We start from the raw sequence: 18,880 nt of genomic DNA on the forward strand, positions 1-18,880 counted from the left end.
GTGCACAAAATCAGATCCTTTCTGGACCTTCAGTGTTCTTGGCTCCACACTTTTCAACACTTAACTACATGGAACCCTAAAATATATTTATTCTTGTGGCGCCCCTCAATGGATCATGCATCACCTAAATATTTTTTTTTGTTAAGAATGCATTGTATTTTCGTGGGCCTCCATTTATATTATATACCATGAATTTTTAGTGAGGTTAGTTCATGGTACTCACCTCACTGATACCAGAGCATCTCACAAGCTAAATCTGGGAATTCAGATCAATCAGCTTTTGATGTGCCTTCACTCTTAGCAGAAGGACACTGCTCTGAATATCTTGCTGTTTATCCAGGTGAAACTGACTTAGCCAACAGTGTTCTTTCTTGAGTTTTTAACATGCCCAGTCAATTCCTGTACTGAACAGTCAAGCCATGGTCTTCTGGGTTGCTCCCCCTCATTGGCAACTTCCTGGGTGCAAACACTTAACTCCCAAACTCCCAGCAACACCTTTTCAAATGTCCCTTTCATCTGCAATCATTGTGATGCCAATTACTTGAAACAGAGGCAAAAGAAATGAAAAGTAAGAATCCAAGTGTGGTTGCCACCTCCAGCGCTCAGCCTGTCAAGATGACTGAGTCACTGAACTCTCCTGGGCTTCACTTTTTCATAGAAGTCTAAAAAGCCCCATTCACAGGTGTTGGAGCACAAGGGACCATGTGGTCCTGCGCCAGCAGGTCACCCTTCCCCAGAGAAACTCTGTAGCATTGATCCTCACTCATAAGGACCAGCTTCCCACCACATCTGCAGCCACTCCTCAGGGGCAGGCCCTGCAGTGCCTGCTATCCCAATAACAGCAATTTCTGCGCCTAAAACAAGCTCTTCTATGTAGCATTTTGTAGTCACTCTTCTGGAGGGATTTTCAAAATGCACTTATCAAAGTCACTCATTCATCTGAGTTTGTTACGCATCCCTAATATCAATAATTCCTGTATGGTGTGGTCTTGTCCTCTTCCTCTGGGTATGGCAGGACCTTCTACACATTTATTTTATTTTCTTCTCTTTAATGGAATCTAGGAAGAGTCCAAAGCCAATTTGGAGTATTTTAAATCATCTGAGATCAGAAAGAAAATACCATCCTAGGATCCTCCCATGTGTCCCTCATCTCTATATGTGTATTCATGACAACCTACCACACCCTTTTAGGGTACTGTTGTACTTTTGAAAGACTGCAGCATCTGTTCTATCCACGACTAGGTTACTCTCTTCAAGAAGGAAAATCACGCCATCTCAGCTGAAACATTTTGTTGTTGGAGACACAAGGGGAAAATACTGGGAAAGAACATCAGCTTCCCAGAGAAGAACAATTGCTCCCTGCTGGGATGAAACACAAGGCTCCTGAATGTCTGCCTCATTATGGGAATTTAGGAATATTTCCAGTAGCTTCTGAAATGCATCAAAGAAATTCTGAATGTTGTTCAAGAAATTATTATTGTGGGCTACGTCTGTTCAGTCGCTGACAGACAGCCAGATGAACAACTATAAAGAGATCCAGCTCAATGTTTCCAGCCACAGAGGTGCTGCAGGCAAGCTGGCCTAACTTGACCAACATACTTGGGGTCGGTGTTCTACATGCCTTGGAAAACATCATCTGGCCAACTGACATATTTTAACTTCAGAAATAGGAGATAGCAAAGGTTTCTATCACACCTAAGTAGTGTAGCAGGTATCCAGCTGATATGTGAGGTAGTGTGACTCTGAGTCATAATGCAGAGACTGACACTGCTACATTCCCTTTGAGCTTTGGGGTGCGGAGCTGCAACCCAAAGTGTAGATCAAGGGAGAATAAAGCACATCTTACTTAGTGGAGAGTGTGAAGAGCAGGTTCTGGGCAGCACTTTGTAGCAGTTACTGCCTTCCACAAATGACTGGGATGCATCCCACCCAAACTGGCCTTAGTTACCATGTCCTCCCCTGCTGAATGGCTCAGGCTTCAAGCTGTGAAATACTGAAGAGGCTTTGCAGGACTTTGCTGGAGATGCCTTGTTTTCCACTGCTAGCAGGAAAATATGGATTTTATAGATAATGCAATATTTGTGATGGTAACTCAGGCAATACTAAAATACACGGGATGTCTGGCAATACCAGCTGTTTTATCTAGGCTATGTTTCCATGTTTGTCTTTAACCACCTCTGGCTGACATAGAAAATGGACAGCCATCTATACAGACAGACTGACACATGAGGAAGCACTAATATCCACAGCATAATGCTGTCCTTATTTTGTGTGTAAGGGTTGACACTTCCCATATGGAAGTTTGGTTCACAGCTTTTCTCAGCTTTCTTTCTAGGAAGCAAATATACAAAGTTCCAGGACTGAAAGTGGGTTCTACTCATCATGGTTGTGCTGGCTGGCAAGGCTTTGATTTGCCTGTAAAGCCAGAAGCTCTACATTTCAATCTGAGGACAGGTGCTTATCTAGCAAAGCTACCACTATAATCAGGTACCAGCTCCAGTGGATGGAGTGTTGTCACAGATGTGAACCCAGCATCCCAACAGGATTCCCAGATCCCAGAGAGGATCCCAAGCCTCCTCCTGAAACAAACCTGCCCGCAGGCTTCCTGTACAAGGAATTCAGCATTTTGGAATGAAAATGAAATGAATGGAATGAATTGGAATGAAATCCTGTTATTCAGCCCCCAAAATCCCCTCAGATATGGTGATCTGGAAACCCTGCTAAGGCCACCTGTTAAAGTTTAAAGCTGTTGGAGAAGATTAAGGGTAAGTTTCCAGAAAAGACCAGGCTGGGAAGGAGCTTTCTTTGTAGCCAATTTTGTATTCGACAAAACTCTGTGGAACAAACAGATCTCTTTAAATATCTTTTTAGGATTCCTGAGTATTATGACAGCTGATCAATTAGCCTGTGGGGTGCCTGAAACTCTGGTAAGAAACACATTTCTGTCTAAAGGATATGTTGCTTTAATATACAGAGAGAGGCAATGAGGTAATTTAAAGAGAAATAATTTTACACTACTCATTTATGAGAACAAAAATACAGAAATCCTCTGATAAAACTCTAGCCTTACATAACTCCTAAGTAATGCAAATATATTTACCTTCTCCCAGATTGAAGGTTGCACCAACAAATGAATATACAGCTGAGCAAATTTTCAAAGATTAAGAGCAATAAATATCAGGACAGGAGGATAGCACAGCAACACACTTCAGAGAGCTTGTCTAGAGAAACCTCATAATGTATCAGCAAATTAGACTCATTATTTTCTGTGTCAGAAACTTTCAGAGAGGAATTCTTGTCCGTACCTTATACTAAAGAGCACTTAACATAATGCTACCAGACTAGAGCCCTTGTTGGTATTGGGAACTCCATTTCTTTATTTTTCTATTTCTGACCTCTTTCATTTCCTCTGTCATGTCCCACAAGATGATGCAATATTGCATCACCCCCTAATACTGAGACCTCCCTCTGTCAGCAGCCATAAAAACTTGTGGGTTTCTCCACCCCTTAAGAATAACCAGTGATCTTAAAGATCTGTTTACACACACTCTGCTACCACGACTGCATCTCTCTCTGACAAACTCATACACGCGTGAAAAAAAAAAAAGGCATTCAAGCCAGTAAGAGGTATTATCTGAGTTTTACATCTCAGCTGAAGTGTGTATGCATGTGGTACAGAGGAAACAGCTTGCACTCCCACCCCTGTGCTTTAAATACCTATTCTGAAGTACAACAGCCTAGCCTAAATCAGTAAAATGGGAGACAAAGTCTTCAGCAGATGCATCTCAGAAGGCTTCTGAACCTGCTGTTTCCTGTTTGCAAGTTAACGTGTTTGAAGTGAGGGATTTTGGGCAAACTCTCAATCACCAGGAGCACCAATGTATTAGGAGGAAAGGAAGGAGTGGGTATTTCTTGGAGGAGATGGGAAAGAGATAAAAAGACTCGTCTTTTCCTTGTTAGTGATTTTCTGACTCTGCTCTGCCTACAGAGGTTCATGTAATCAATTTCAAAGCAATCATTTCTGGATCAGGCCACAAGGCTTCTTTCATGCCCAGCAGATCTTAAAAGACTCCTCTGGACCAAGCTTCTAGCTGGAGCCAAGCTCACATAGGAGACATCTCAGAGAGGACTTAACTGCCTACAGAGGGATGCAGAGAGAGCCCAGCCTTAATTTGCTCTTCTGGATCCTCTTGTTTCCCCAAAGCATTCTCCTGCTTCCCCAAGCAATGACCCAGAACCAGCATCAATCAGTAGAGCTGCCTTTCCCATGACATGAAGCTGTGAATGGAGGACAGATCTGCAGGCAACACTTATCTGTCAGTTACATCCCTTTCACAAGCAGCTACCACACCTAGAACACAATGCAAAAGCCAAACTAAAATTCAGTTCACTCCTCCTTTGCTTGTTGGCAAGTTATAGCAAGAAGAAAAGCTTATTTTTGATACCAAAGTTACCATGTGATTGTGCATATGGACAAATCAATGACAATGATGTTAATACAACTGATCACATATTTACATGATCAGTTTTCACAGCAGAGCTGTAAAATAAAGGGATTCTGTCAATTTATTTTAAATCTTCCCCTGAATGCATCACAAAGAGTTTACAACATAATTAGAAAATTCCAGCTTATAAATTCTCCAAGAAAGGAGAAGGCTATCTATCATTCCATCAGGATGGACAGTGTATCATAAAATGGGGTTTTTCCATTTTCTTTAGCTAGAGAAGCAATTACAAAACTGAACGTAGTTACTGCTATATTTAGGCAAGAAGGCTTTGACTTTAACCTACAAAGCTTCTGCATTTATTTTTTTTTCTCTGCTGGCAATATAGAAAATAAAAAACAACTTGAAGTATTAGATACTATTTCCTAAATTGCAATGAACCCAGTTTGTCAATGATAACAGAACATTTACATCCAACATATGTCAGTATATAAAGTTGTTGCTGAGCATTTAATGTGGCTGTTATTCTTTATCGCTCTTTCTCCACTAAATGGCATAAAACCTGATGTTTGACTGTGCAGAGGATACAAAAGATACCATCTTACATTTTTTCAACCTCCAAAACTGCCATTTAAAATCATGACAGCAATTTCTTGTCATATTTTTATTGCAGCTGGTAGATAAAGGAAATAATTTCATTTTGACTGCACCCCACAAGATTATATTAGCAAAATGATTGCATCTTTGCATGACTAATTTTGATTAAATCAGCTTCATTTAAATATCAAATCGCGTTCTTCACCTTTCTTCATTAAGCTATGGCATTCCTGACTGTTTTAAAGTTCTGGTTTTGATATGGTAAAATATGCATTTCATTTTATTGTGCAGGCTTGCAGCTCTTGACTAAAAAAAAAACAACCAACAAACCAAATGATAATTTATGGGAAAGGTTTTAAGTCACATTTAGAAATGAACAGGAATAAAATAATGTTAAAATGTTCATTTCTAAAGAATATACAACCTATAAGGAAAGCATCCTCACCTACAGGAAAGTTTGTATTACTTGATTTGCCAGAAAAAGCAATAAAGAAAATAAGCTGTATATAGATGAGCTGAAGATTAACTGCAAAAATGTAATATTTTCTTAACACACTATATCCAGAAGAGAGCAAGACTTTCAGTTTACCAACCTTTCTCAAATATACTAAGTACAATAATTTATTCTTTCATTGCAAATAACACTACATTGACTTATAGCTATTTTAAAAATGTTATACAATTCTGGCTGAAATCAACACGAAACGTGTCATTTGCTCTGGCTGTAAATTATCCCCTCTATAATTGTCTTTTGACAAATGACAGTCTTTTTATTCAGCTGCTCAAATCTCCATATGTTTGTGCATCCCCAAATAAAGTCCACAGATTTTAACAGGATTAGTCGCCAAACTGGCTACACTTGTGTTCCCGGAGTGATCTATCTGGGGATCCAGCCAAAAACACCTAAAAAAGACTTCCTATTTTGATAAGGCTTTTAACTGTCTTTTAAAGCATTCAGTAATACCATGCAGAGCTGAACTGCTTCAACAAGGTACTACCCATTGTACCAGGCAAAACCAAGCACGAAGTGAGCCTTCACTGTGTTTCCCCTATGCTGCACAGACATCACAGGAAAGTTGTTGAAGGTTTTTGCTTTGCTTTCATGTAAAAGGGAACTTGAGGCCAGTACAGTTATTGATTCCTCACAGACACAGCTCATTGTAATGTATATTCATTTTGAAACAGAAGTTTCTCTTTTCTGCTTCAGGCTGGTACGATTCTTAACATCACGCAAATGATATTTTAGCCAAAAAGAATCCATCCATGCTATAACAACAATTATCCGACTTTTTATAATAGCATAAACTTTGTATAACTTTGTATAATAGCATCTGTACATACAACGTACTAGTTACTTCCTTCTGATATTTTCTTTCTATGGAAGTTAAGAATGTGTACCTGGAAAAAATCATAATAATTTTTAAAGTCTTTGTGGAAGCTTATGGTCTTGTTTAGTGTTCCCTGAAGATGTAACCTTATGTCAGCATAGCTTTCAGGGCAAATGTGTGTACTCTGTGCCATACAGAGTTCACCTGTGAATCTCATTGCAAGATCTGGGTCAAAAAGAAAATGTCTCAACATAATCATGGAAAGTTTTGCTGTTCACTCTGAACAAGAGCTGTGGAGACAGAAACACTCAGCTCTATTCAGAGCCAAACAGACAGCAGACTGAATGGGGAAAGAGTGGTGAGGGGGAGTTGTTTGTTTGTTTGTTTGAATTGAATGTGAATGGTTATGCCTGAGCTGCAGTTGGAGTCTGGCACCGTAAGGCTGATGAATTAATCCTCCTGCTGTGGGCAGCCTTGGCAAAGCCTTGGCTGGAATACTACTATGTCCAGTTTGGAGCAGTGCTTTCCAAAAACAAAGTGGCCCAATTGGCAAGAACCCGGAGGCGAGCTACAGGAATCACAGGAGGTCTAAGGAACATGACCTAAAAAGGAAGATCCAGGAGTGCCCGTCTGGAGATGGAAAAATAGTAGAAAAACAGTTAACACAGCAAATTCAAACAAGAAAGTAGCTGGAGGGGAGGGAGGAAGAAAATGCCCTAACTGAATAAGAGGAATAAGACCAGCAAGATGCTCAGTATGTAGGAGAATTTTAGTCAGACGGCATGAAAATCTTTGCTAAGCAGAAGACCACCACGCTGGAGTAGGTTGCCATCTCCAGTGGTTTTTAAGGGCAGTTTAGACAAACTAATTTGTCCCTGCGCTGAGGTGGCTGAAGGAGCTGTGAGGGCTGGCCGGGCAGGCGGGGGTCGCTGCAGGAGTGCCATGGCCAAGCCCTGTGGAGCCCTGGGCAAGGACACCTCAGGCAGCCCTGCCCAGGGAGCTTTTGCTGCCGGAGCTGACACCAGGACACGTCCTGCGTGCCTCGTGCTGGCGGCTGAGCCTCGCCGCGGCTGTAGTGCCTTCACCCCACAGAGGGTCAGTGCGCTCCGGCTGATGCGGCCGGCGCGGGGCCGGGGCCGGGTGCCCGAGGCCGCGGCGGGGCCGGGCGGGGCGGGGAGGCCCCGCTGCCGGTTCCCTTTTTGCCCGGCGTGTGATTGGCGGCGGCTCCGGAGCTGCCTCTGCCGCCGGCTATGGAGCCTCCCCGCCGGCCCCCGGCCCGCGCCGCTTCCTGCTGAGGGAAACACCTGTCCGGAGCCGGAGTCGGGGCCGGAGCCGGGGCCGCCGCTGCGGTGAGTAGCTCCGTGCCGGGGGCAGCGGGGGTCGCGGCGGATCCCGCCCCGGGCCGGCGCTGCCCGAGGCCCGGGCTCGCAGGTGGTGGCGCGGCTCCGCTCCCCGCGCCGGCCGCGGGCGGACCCGTCCCGGCCCCGCGCCCGCCGCAGGGCGCCCCCGGCCCCGGCGGCCCCGGCCCGGCGGCCCCGGCGGGGCGGGCGCTGCGAGGTTCGCCCTCCCGCGGGCGGCGCCGGCCGCCATCTCTGGGCCCGGGCGGTGGGCCGGGGGCGGGAGGGAAGGAGGGAGGGAGGCAGCCCCGGCCCCGGTAAGCTGCTCCCGCGCCTCCCGTCTGCCGTGCGCAGAGCCCCTTCCCGCAGGGCTGTGCGGCTGGCCGGGGTCGCCCCGCGGTCCCCACCGCAGCCGGCACTGCTGAGCCCCCCGTGCTGCCCGGTCTCTCGCGGCCTTGGTCCCGCCTCACGTCATGGCCCGAACAGGAGTTAACGAGTTTGATGCCAAAGCCGCTGAGGAAGCTGTTGGAACGTTGAATGAAACAATGCGAAGGGAAGGATCACAGTAGACAGTTCTCTCGAGTCCTGAGATCAGTGAGTCAGCTCCGCTACAGCACGGCTTTTAAAGAATAAGTAACTGTTTCCTCACCCAACAAATTTCTTACATGTAGACCATGAAACCTTTCCACACCACAATCCCTCTGAAATAATAGCAGAGGGCTTTCGGGAGTTGCTGGTGTAGATTAGATCACGCAGTTAACAATCAGTGTTGGAAAACGGGTCCAAGTTGACAAGCACTGTCTAAATGGTGTGTCCCGGCCGGAGCACTAGCAGCGATCTCTGGGTTTTAAAACTCTGCGAAGTGTTGCTTCCAAGGTGGATTACTTCGAGATCACTACTACATCGCTTGTGTAACCCCAGTTAACTAGAATCTTGCCGAAATTCGTACCTATATTTACAGAACCAGCTAGATGTTATTGTTTGTCCCACGAGCCCCAAATAGATAACTCATCTAGAAACTAAAGGTGGTGAAGGCAAAATGCTACAGCTGTAATTGCAGTCTGATTGACTCCCCAGCCTCCCGACCAAGCTGTATCTGCTGTTCATATACTTTTGATGAGGAATGTGGCTGCATTACCTATGAGGTTTACTTGCTAATGGGAACCTGCACTGATTTATTTCCCGTTAGAGCTTGCAGTTGTTAGAGGACCTGACAAAGAAACTGAGTCATGTGGTATTTTGTTGTTGCGTTCACGCTTGAAATGTTAGAGCTGTATCTTATCTGTGAAGTTCAGCACTGGATCACTGCAGGTGTAGGGAAGATGTACTCCTGTCCAGCAAGTGGAAAGTCATCTCCTGCCACACAACAGTGTGGGCAAGTAGATGTAGTATGCTGCTTGGAAAATGTTGAGTCTTGTCATAGTAATTTTGGTATTTTAAATTTATCTGTCAAGTGAACTTTGTCTAAAACTGTGAATGTAAGCTTTAGTGTTGTACTTACATAATGCATGCACACGGTAATTCTTACTCTGGTAGAGAGTGCTTATTTTCTTGAAAGTTAAGTTGTCTGGGAAGGAGTTCACACTAAAGTGAAAAGAATAATTTTGAAATAAGGTTTTCACATGATGTATTAAAACAGAAGCAGGAGCTAATATAGAATAAGCGTGATAGTAACTGGCAGAATTCTAATACAGTCTTAACCAAGCAGTCAAGATTGACAGCTGTCCTAAATTTTTTGTAGCCAAATAAGTAACACATCGTAATACCACATTGTCTTTTTTAAGCACCTTTCAGGCAGTTTTTCCAAATAATTTAACCACTTTACTCATTAGTGTATCTCCTAATCCTGCTGTGAATCATGTTTCAGTCTCAGTTATGCTCAACTGTGTTGGCTCCATTCCCTTTCCTTCTCTTCCCTCACTGCCCAACCACTCCAGCAAGTGTTGAGTCTGATAAAGGAACTGATCCAGCTGAAAATTAACCATTTTTTTTGCTGGTTTTGTTATGATCATGTTGCTGACCTGAGGAGGAGGAGCAAAACTGGAGACAAAGGCAAGACTGGTTGTGTGTCTTAGTTACCTTTTACAGGCCCATCTTTTCCTTCTCCATTGGACCCCATCAGGATTTTTAGAGTAGTGTAGGACAGTTCTTGTAATACAGGGATATTCAGGGTTGATGAGGCTCATTAGAATTAGAAATAAAACAGTGATTTTTTTTTCCCTTTTTTGGGGTGTTGTTGCAGTAGAGTTTTTGGAGTGTCAATACTGTAAGTAAAGCTTAGGCATGACTAAGGTTTTAGGAACTTAATGTGCAATGATTTTTCATTATAAATATCAAATTTTTATGATTCATGTGCATGAGGAAAGTTTTGCCAGCACATGGATTATCAGGAAATAAGAATGGGTCGTTGCAGAGACAGATGAGAGACAGCTGTCACTCCAAGAACTGCCTTCTGAAGCTGAGGAAAAGCGGTCAGAGCAGAACTGGGGATTGATATTGGGTCGCAGTGGACTAGACATGACAGGTCACAGCCCAAATGAATGCGGGAGAAAAGACAGCCTTGTATGGGCAAGGCAGCTACAGAAGTCCTGTGCATTTTGTGTTGTGTCTGGTGCAATTTGTGGGGGATATCTGAACCCACAGATGTGTTGCTGTACCTGCCTTTATAAGTGGATGAGAGTGTGAAACAATTGCATTCACTGAGAAATGTACAGGTTCGTTCTCTGCTGCATGAGGGAGAGATGCTGCCTTTGCATGGCTTGATTTATAGAGTAGTGGTAGAAGAGCTAGTTGTGTGTATATATGTTTGAAGAATTAATCCTTAAGTGCGTGACTCAAAGAGTAGGCTGAGAACACTTTAAACCAGGAAGATTTCCTAGATCTACAGAACCCAATGAAACTGAAATGACTGTAGGTTTAGTTATTGGGGCAGCACAATGACTTTTAGGGGAAGGACTCTGCAAATAAATCTGTATAGCCTGTTGGCATGAAAAAAACCTTAATGCTGGTTGCTTATGTCTAAATGAAGAGAAATATATGACTACATTGTGTTCTAGAATTGAGATGAGAGAGGATCACAGTCTGTAGTGCTGAGATGCCACAAAGGCTGTGGCTGATGAATGCTGACAGGCTGAATGTGGGTGGAGGATGAGTTTTGGAGGTGTCTTGGCCAAGATGGGTAGATTTCATGTCAGCAAGAAAATGTTCAAGGTAACTTCACCACTGCCTTAAGAAAATTCAAATACTGGCTTTAAAAGATAGAGGGATCTGGGACAGAGTGTGTTTCCCCCAAACTGACTTCTTGAGAAAAATAACCTCTAAAAAGAAAAGATCTTAGCTGGCAAGTAGAGTGATGCTCAGAGAGAGAAGAGCTGTATCAGTGGTGGAGGGTGTTTTCTGCTTTTTAATCTTGACAGAGTGTTAATCAACCTTGGCATGTTGGAGGGAGGTAAGATACTGTCAGATTTTTTTGCCAATACAGAGGGAGGGGTTATTTTTCACATTATTATAAAAAATGTGTCTTATAAATAGGAAACATGCATATGTTAAAAAAAAGGCAGTTCACTGTTGGTAGACAACCTTCCAGTTGTTTCGTATTTTTTTCCTTCTTTTCAAGACTCATCATTTTTGCATGATATCTACCACTGTAGGATTTGTACTGCTTGTTGCTTTTCAAAAGATCAGTATTTCACTGGAAAAAGGATGAAATTAGAGAGTTTTGTGTCTTTTCTTTCTGTTTTGTGTGTGTTTTCTATAATTTATTTTTTTCTGTGGGGATCATTTTTTAGTAGAAGAACAGCACCTCAGGTTGTAGTTAACAATAAGAACTAGGGTTGAAAGTCTCTGGTTTAATTTCTTCCTGAATCTAAAGTCACCATTTTTAGTGGATTTCACTGTGTGTTTGTAATCATAAATGAATGAGTTAAAGATATTTGGGGTAGGGCTGCCCAGTAGTTCTGCTGCTGAGGTTACCATGCAAGATCCTTGGCATATACCTGTGAGATGCCTGTATGCAGACTGGCTTAAAAATCTCTAGTGAATTTAAGTTGGGAGTCCTCAAATGGCTATCACCTTGCAAATAAAAATAATGCAACATTGCATATTTAGTTGTCTTTTATCTACTATTTGTATTTAATTTTTTGAGAGTTAATCTCTTAAAAATATATTTGATGTAAATATCTTATTTGAATTAATTACATTTATTGCCCAGATTATTCTTTGCTATTTTTAAAAGGTTCTAAATATGTCTTCTATACATCTGTGTTAAATTTATGTACTGTTTGTATGTTGTTACTGTTGTAACAGGAAAAGCATTCTGACTTCTTTTAAAATGAGCAATCATATGTATAATCAACTTGGTTAAAACTTCCTTCCTGGTAAGTGCAGCACTTCCTTTGCATCTGGGTATGAGAGCGAGCAAGAAAAGCAGAACAGTTTAAACAAAGAAATCTTTTGTGTGAATGATCTTCCTTTAAAAAATAGGAACTACAAAAATTAAACAAATGAATAATCTTCAGCAATTCAGCCTTGGTTTTATAAGCAGGTAATATTTCCTTGTACTTTGTCAATTATAGAGGTGGTGTGTCCACAGTCGCTGCTTTCTGGAACTCAGAAGAAGAATTTCAGTTAGCGTGCTATGTTGTTTGAATTTAATCTTTTATATTTTTATCTGCTTCTTTTATTATCTGCTAAGGCATCATTACACTGGCTTTACTTTTCTCTAGCAGTTAAGGATTTTATGTGTAGAAAGTGTTGCTTGGTAAAGAAGTTCAGTATGTTGCTGTAACTTGGCATGTGCGAGTGCACTCAATCAGTACTGAACAGTTTCCACTTTAATATTGGTCAATAGAGATTAACTGAGAAACAATATTTTTTGTTTACTGAATGCTGATAAGGTAGGCTACTCATGTTTAATATTGTTTTACTGGTGGTTTAGCTGTGATTTGATGCATAGGGTAGTAAATCAGCATCAGCTTGGGAGATTTTTCTTCTGTAACAAAGTAATAGCTCATATTGGCAGTGTGTACTTTGAAAATGGATGGATATTATCAGTCTGGTGAATTGATTTATTTAAAAGAAGCACATCTCAGGACACTCACCTTGAATTTAGATGCACGTTAAATAGATCTTCAGAAATAGTCTCTGGCTTTTGCATCCTAAGGGCTTTTTTTTTAGGTTGAAGTCCTGATTCTTCATCACTAAAAAGAGAGGCTGAGAAAATGGGGAATAGGCTCATGTCTGTGCAGACTGCGAATAAATTGCTTGTTTTGTTACTTTCTGCCATTCCTGGAGCTCAGTGGGACTGCATTATATTCATATACAGGAGTGTGTCTTTTGATTTCTATGAAAACCCATGTATGTTAACATCAGCAGCATCAAAACAGATGAGGAAGCAAAAGAATCAGTGCTTGATCAAATAGAAGCAACAGCTAATCAATATGGAGAGTGCACCTTCGAATGGCTTATCCTCAGTAAAATCTGGGCAGGATGTTTAAAACCTCTGTTTTAATTGCTTAATCACTGGAAAGTTGGTTGGGGTTTTTTAATTTATATTCGGTATTGAATTGAATCGATTACATCTGAAGTGGTTCATGTAAATCAAGAATTTGTGACCAGAAATTAAGGGGAAGTGGAAATATAAAAAATGTATATGAAAAGTTAAAAAATAAAAGTAAAGATAAATGTAAATGAGAAAGTAATGAATTGTATGTTTTTCTAGATTTCTTCTGGCATGGAGTTGGGGGATCATGAACAGCCCGTTGTTATGAGAGACGAAAACAAACGAAGGAGAAGAAGAATGAAACCTCATTGTACATCGAGTAGTTTTTCATCCATGGAACTGATATCCATTGAGTTCATTTTACCTACAAGCAATAAACATACTAAAGCACCAGAAATTATGTTACTTGAAATAGCTGGTAACTGTACGGTGGAGCAGATGAAGGCACAGATTTGGATGCGTGCAATAGAGACGAGTCAAACCACAGACTTCTACCATGCATTCACCCCAGATCAGTTTATTCTGCAGTATCAGAAGAAAGGGCAATGGTATGAAATTTATGATAAACATCAAATGTTGCAGACATTGGACTGCATACTGTACTGGAAGGTGTTACAGAAAAAGGTAGGCAAGATCTATGTTGTCCAGAAACAAAAACCATCGGAAGAAGTTCAGGAATTTCAGCGGCAACTTAATGATTTGATTGGTTATGATGTCACTGATGTAAGCAATGTGCATGATGATGAACTAGAATTTACCCGGCGCAGATTAGTCACTCCACGAATGATAGAGGTAGCCTGCAGAGACCCTAAATTATATGCAATGCACCCATGGACTACATCTAAGCCACTCCCAGAATATTTATTTAAAAAGATCACTAATAATAATATTTTCATAATCATACATAGAGGAACAACTAGTCAGAAAATTAAAGTGTCAATAGATGACACTCCAGATATGATTCTCCACAGCTTTTTCACAAAAATGGCAAAGAAAAAATCTTTGATGGACATTCCTGAAGATCATAGTGAACTGGATTTTGTTCTCAGGATTTGTGGCAGAGATGAGTACATTACTGGAGAGACACCAATCAAAGATTTTCACTGGATAAGACAGTGCCTTAAGAATGGGGAAGAAATCCACCTTGTCCTTGACAATCCCCCAGACCCAAATGAAGATGAGGTTCAGAAGGAAGAATGGCCCTTGGTGGATGACTGTACAGGAGTTACAGGCTATCATGAACAATTGACAATAGATGGAAAAGATCATGAGAGAGTCTTCACAATCTCTTTGTGGGATTGTAATAGGAAATTTAGAGTGAAAATAATTGGCATTGATATCCCAGTTTTACCAAGAAATACTGATCTTACTGTGTTTGTAGAGGCTAACATTCAACATGGGCAGCAGCTCCTTTCACAGAGAAGAACTTCGTCAAAGCCCTTTACTGAGGAGGTTCTGTGGAATATTTGGTTGGAATTTGATATCAAAATCAAGGATTTGCCTAAAGGAGCACTTCTGAATCTTCAGATATACTGTGGCAAAGCACAGGGGCCATCTGCAAAGACAAACCTTCAGTCACATGAATCGTCCAACTCTGATGCAAAATGCAAAACCCAGCTTCTCTATTATGTAAATCTTTTGTTGATAGATCACCGTTTCTTGCTACGAAGTGGGGAGTATGTGCTCCACATGTGGAAAATTCCAGGTAAGGGGGAAGAGCAAGGAAGTATAAATGCAGACAAACTCACATCAGCAACCAACCCAGATAAAGAAAACTCAATGGCTATCTCTATTGTGCTGGACAAATATTGTCACCCAATTGCCTTGCCCAAGCACAGGATATCATCAGACCCACAGGGGGACAGGACCCGAGCTGAAATGCCCAACCAGCTTCGCAAGCAACTTGAAGAGATCATAGCAACTGACCCACTTAATCCACTTTCTCCTGAGGACAAAGAACTGTTGTGGCACTTCAGATACGAGAGCATAAAGCACCCCAAGGCGTATCCTAAGCTGCTTAGCTCTGTGAAATGGGGACAACAAGAAATAGTGGCCAAAACATACCAGTTGCTAGCTAAAAAAGAGGCTTGGGATCAGAGCATTTTAGATGTTGGACTCACAATGCAACTTCTGGACTGTAACTTTTCAGACGAAAATGTCCGCGCAATGGCAGTTCAAAAACTGGAAAGTTTAGAAGATGATGACGTTCTTCATTATCTTTTACAGCTTGTGCAGGTAAGGTGTATTTGCATTCCTGAACTCTGCCTTCCAGGAATATATTTGCATTACCCCATAGTTTGCATTTCCCATTGTAGTTGGTCTTGTTAGTATTCCTTAGATTTGAAGTCTTCAGTGTTTAGTCAAAGCAGTGATAGTAACCAGATGCACTTTCCTACTTTTTGTCTTTTGCCTTTGTTGATGTTTTTGTGGTACCATTGCCTTGTGTCTTACAATTTGCATCTTGTGTTTACAGTAGTAAGTTTTTCTGGAAATTGTTAATGCCAGCACAGCTATGGTGGGAGTAAATCCTAACTATGCTGTCTGTAATCCTGTTCATATTGGGTTTGAATCACACAGCACTGAAGCGTTGACTGACTTTTCTGATAGTTTAGAAAGAGTGTAGATAGAAAGAAAGTAAATGCAGATGTTGACACGGGCAAGGCCTGAAGCAAAATCTGGGGTTGGGTTTTAGGTCAAGAACACCAGTGTAATTACACAGTACATTGCAGCAGCTTCAGTCTTGTGCTGGTAAGGGGAGCAAATTTATCTAGAAACTCCCCCCCGCAAAAAAATTTTGAAAGTAGCTCAATAGTTGATAGGACAACATACTAAGATTAAGTCTTCTGGGAACTTGGGTACAAAATTGTGGTTCTAATGGCAAGGGATCACTGCTGTATAGATTTGAAGCACTTTGTGTGTGCATCTGCCAGATCAAACACTGAGAAGGTTTATATCAGTTACACAAGAAACATGGTTTGGTTGCTTTTCTCTCAACATGATGCCATCAGTTGGCAGTGGCAAAGTCTCCTCTGGCATCTGATGGAAGGTGTAACCTTGTGTTCTTCCTGGTAAGCACAGCCCCTGGAGCCAGGTGGGGCTGCAGGCCTCCTACACTCAACAGGGCTCTGTTTTGCATGGAAAGGCTGGTATCCCTCAGAGTAGGAAATACTTTTTTCAAAGAATCATAGGACGACATTCAAAATTTAAAAAAAAATAAAATTGAACTACTGCAGCTGGAGAAGCAGCTTTTTATTTCTGCAGGTTCAGAGAGAGCTCAGAATACCAGGAAAATGAAGTTAGTATTTCAGATTTTGCTGCACACTGGTAGTGCTTTAAACAAATCCTTTCTAGCCTTGTCTTTGCTTGTCTGAAGATTAGGCAGAATTTATGCACTTTTGCATTAACCAAAGGAGTCGCTACGGTTACCTCACTGGGCCTCCCACATCACTGCTGCTATATATATATATATGTATGCTTGGCTGTTGAGCTTTTGCTGTCTACATGTGGCTCAGCAATTTTATTCACTTTTTTTTTTAAATCTAAATTAGGAGTTTGGGATGATGATTGGTTGCTATCAAAATGCCTGAGAAAATAGGGGAAATACTGGGGTTGTTTCCATTTTTTTAAAAATTGTTTGTTTTCAGGAAGTACAAATCTGATGAGTTTTAAAAAGAATAAACCCTTGTAACAGTTAAATAAAATATTGTGGCATAAAATCATAGTGCCTTAACTTCACTGTGTCATTTTTAGTAAGAGGTGTTGTAAGAAATAATGAGCTTACCATCCTTAGAAACAAAAAAACATGCTGGATTCCAACTTTTACCTCTCTGCTGCTTTCCTTGTCTTTATTTCTTAACTAACTGTGGAACATAAGCTGTCAGCGTTCTGCAGCAAAGTTTTGGTTTGACTGTGTTTTTAAAATCTGCAATTTTCAGAGAGTGGATGTCAGCCATTCCTCTGCTCCAGTGGACACATCTCTTCTGGAAATGGTTGTCACTTTTCAAATGCACACCTTTATGAAAGCTCTATGACTAATTTCACTCTGCACAGGATATTCCCATTTTACCCTCTGTAGAGTTAGAAATCAAGCACTTTATTTCCCCACATGTTATTTCTAATAGAAGCAGCCACACCATAAATCAACCTATTGAGCTTCTTATAATATCTGTTCTTCTGTGTACAGTTGATAAACCATGGATAGGATAGTTAAAATGCAACGAAATTCTTTGTAAGATAAACACTGATGGCTGTACTGCATGTATATGGCAGTGAGTAAAGGCCTTCTGCTGAATTGACAAGGAAAAAGTACACACAGGTCAGTGCCAGCAGAGATTTTTTAATGGCCAGCTTTCATTGTTGCTGTGCAGAAGTTTGTATCTGACTTTGTGAAGAAAAAAGGGCTGGAGTGTTAAAAATAATTATCTGAAACATCAGCTCAATAAGGATGGTCGTAATGCATTGTTTGGATATCGTTTTATGTTCAAATATATTTGCAAGTTCAATAAGGAGGTTTAGTTTTGAAGTAATGGTCGGTTGTTTGGCTGTATTTCAGTCTTAACTTGTTTTTCAAGGTTATGTGAACATTAGGCATGGTACATACCAGAGTGAGGTTTATAATAGGCTTTCTTGGAACTGTAAGAAAATCCATTTGAATTTATTTGATAATTATTGCTTTTGGGCACCTTACTGCAGTGAAAATTAATTTTTATTAAAAACCCCTCATACCTCATAATCTCATACATAAAATAAAAGGATCTATATATTGTTATATTTGTAAATTCTCATTGTCTTTCCTAAATAAGATGATATTGTTTGGGAATATAAAACAGTACTGCAGACAGTCAAGACAGTTCTTGCAGAATTATGATACAGGAGGAGCGCAAGTCTGGTGCTTGGCTTTTTTGTCTGTCTGGTGCTTAGCTTTCTTGTCTGTCTCTTAGCCAGCAGCTAGAAAGAACATGTTTTTGTGACATTTTTATAAGTTGCTTCATTGGAAAGTTGACTTGATTTTTTTTTTCTTTTGATTAAACCCACAGGATTATTTGCATTTCAGAAATCATGTTGATATTTTAATAATAAAAATGCAACTATGTGCCACAGTATTTGTAAGAGCTTATAAAACTATGATTTGTTTGATGAATTTAGCAGACCTTTGCTGATGGCGTGGTTGCTTCTTTGCGAGCTGCAGACCACAGTGATCTTGAAAGAGCCATTATATTCTGTTGAATAACCTTTGCTAGAGGTTTGCATACTTTGTTGCCTCTGAAAGCTGAGCATACTACATGCACCCAGCTCTCTGCGCATCCCTTTGTCTTCCCCTAATCTCCCTACAGGCTGCTTCCTGGCACTCTGTTTCCAGAACCTGAAGCCATTCACCAACCCCCTCAGTCCATGACAGGGATTTTGTGACTCTGATTCATAGATTGTATGCTTCTTATTTCACTTTTGTCGCCGTGGGATATAAGTGCATACTTTTTTCCACCATTAGTCTGAGTGCAAACCTTCTGTAAGCTCGAATTCCTCAAGCAGCATGAAAGAAGGTGCTGGAAAAATGAGTTGAAGTGGAGAAGTTCCCTGGTACTACCCAGAATCTGGAAGTGTGATGGTTTTCTGGTAGACCAATTCACGTGGTTATTGGGATGGAGAATAACAAAAAATAATTCCAATACTGGC

At 41.1% G+C, this 18,880-nt stretch overlaps 1 protein-coding gene across 3 annotated transcripts in view; it reads left to right on the forward strand.

Annotated features, from left to right (window-relative positions):
• Positions 1 to 7,580: 7,580 nt before the first annotated feature.
• Positions 7,581 to 18,880, forward strand: part of PIK3CG (phosphatidylinositol-4,5-bisphosphate 3-kinase catalytic subunit gamma) — a 33,225-nt gene continuing 21,925 nt past the window's right edge. The window contains exons 1-2 of one of the 3 annotated variants that reach the window (XM_038154426.1): positions 7,581 to 7,719; positions 13,427 to 15,442. In XM_038154426.1, the coding sequence (XP_038010354.1) occupies positions 13,439 to 15,442 (2,004 nt within the window). In that variant the 5' untranslated portion in view covers positions 7,581 to 7,719; positions 13,427 to 13,438. Of the gene's footprint in view, positions 7,720 to 7,992; positions 8,302 to 8,354; positions 12,251 to 13,426; positions 15,443 to 18,880 lie in introns of those variants that run through there. The other 2 variants (XM_038154425.1, XM_038154427.1) reach the window with 2 other exon arrangements.

Source organism: Motacilla alba, chromosome 1A (genome assembly GCF_015832195.1).
Source record: "Motacilla alba alba isolate MOTALB_02 chromosome 1A, Motacilla_alba_V1.0_pri, whole genome shotgun sequence".
Classification (NCBI taxonomy): Eukaryota; Metazoa; Chordata; class Aves; order Passeriformes; family Motacillidae; genus Motacilla; species Motacilla alba.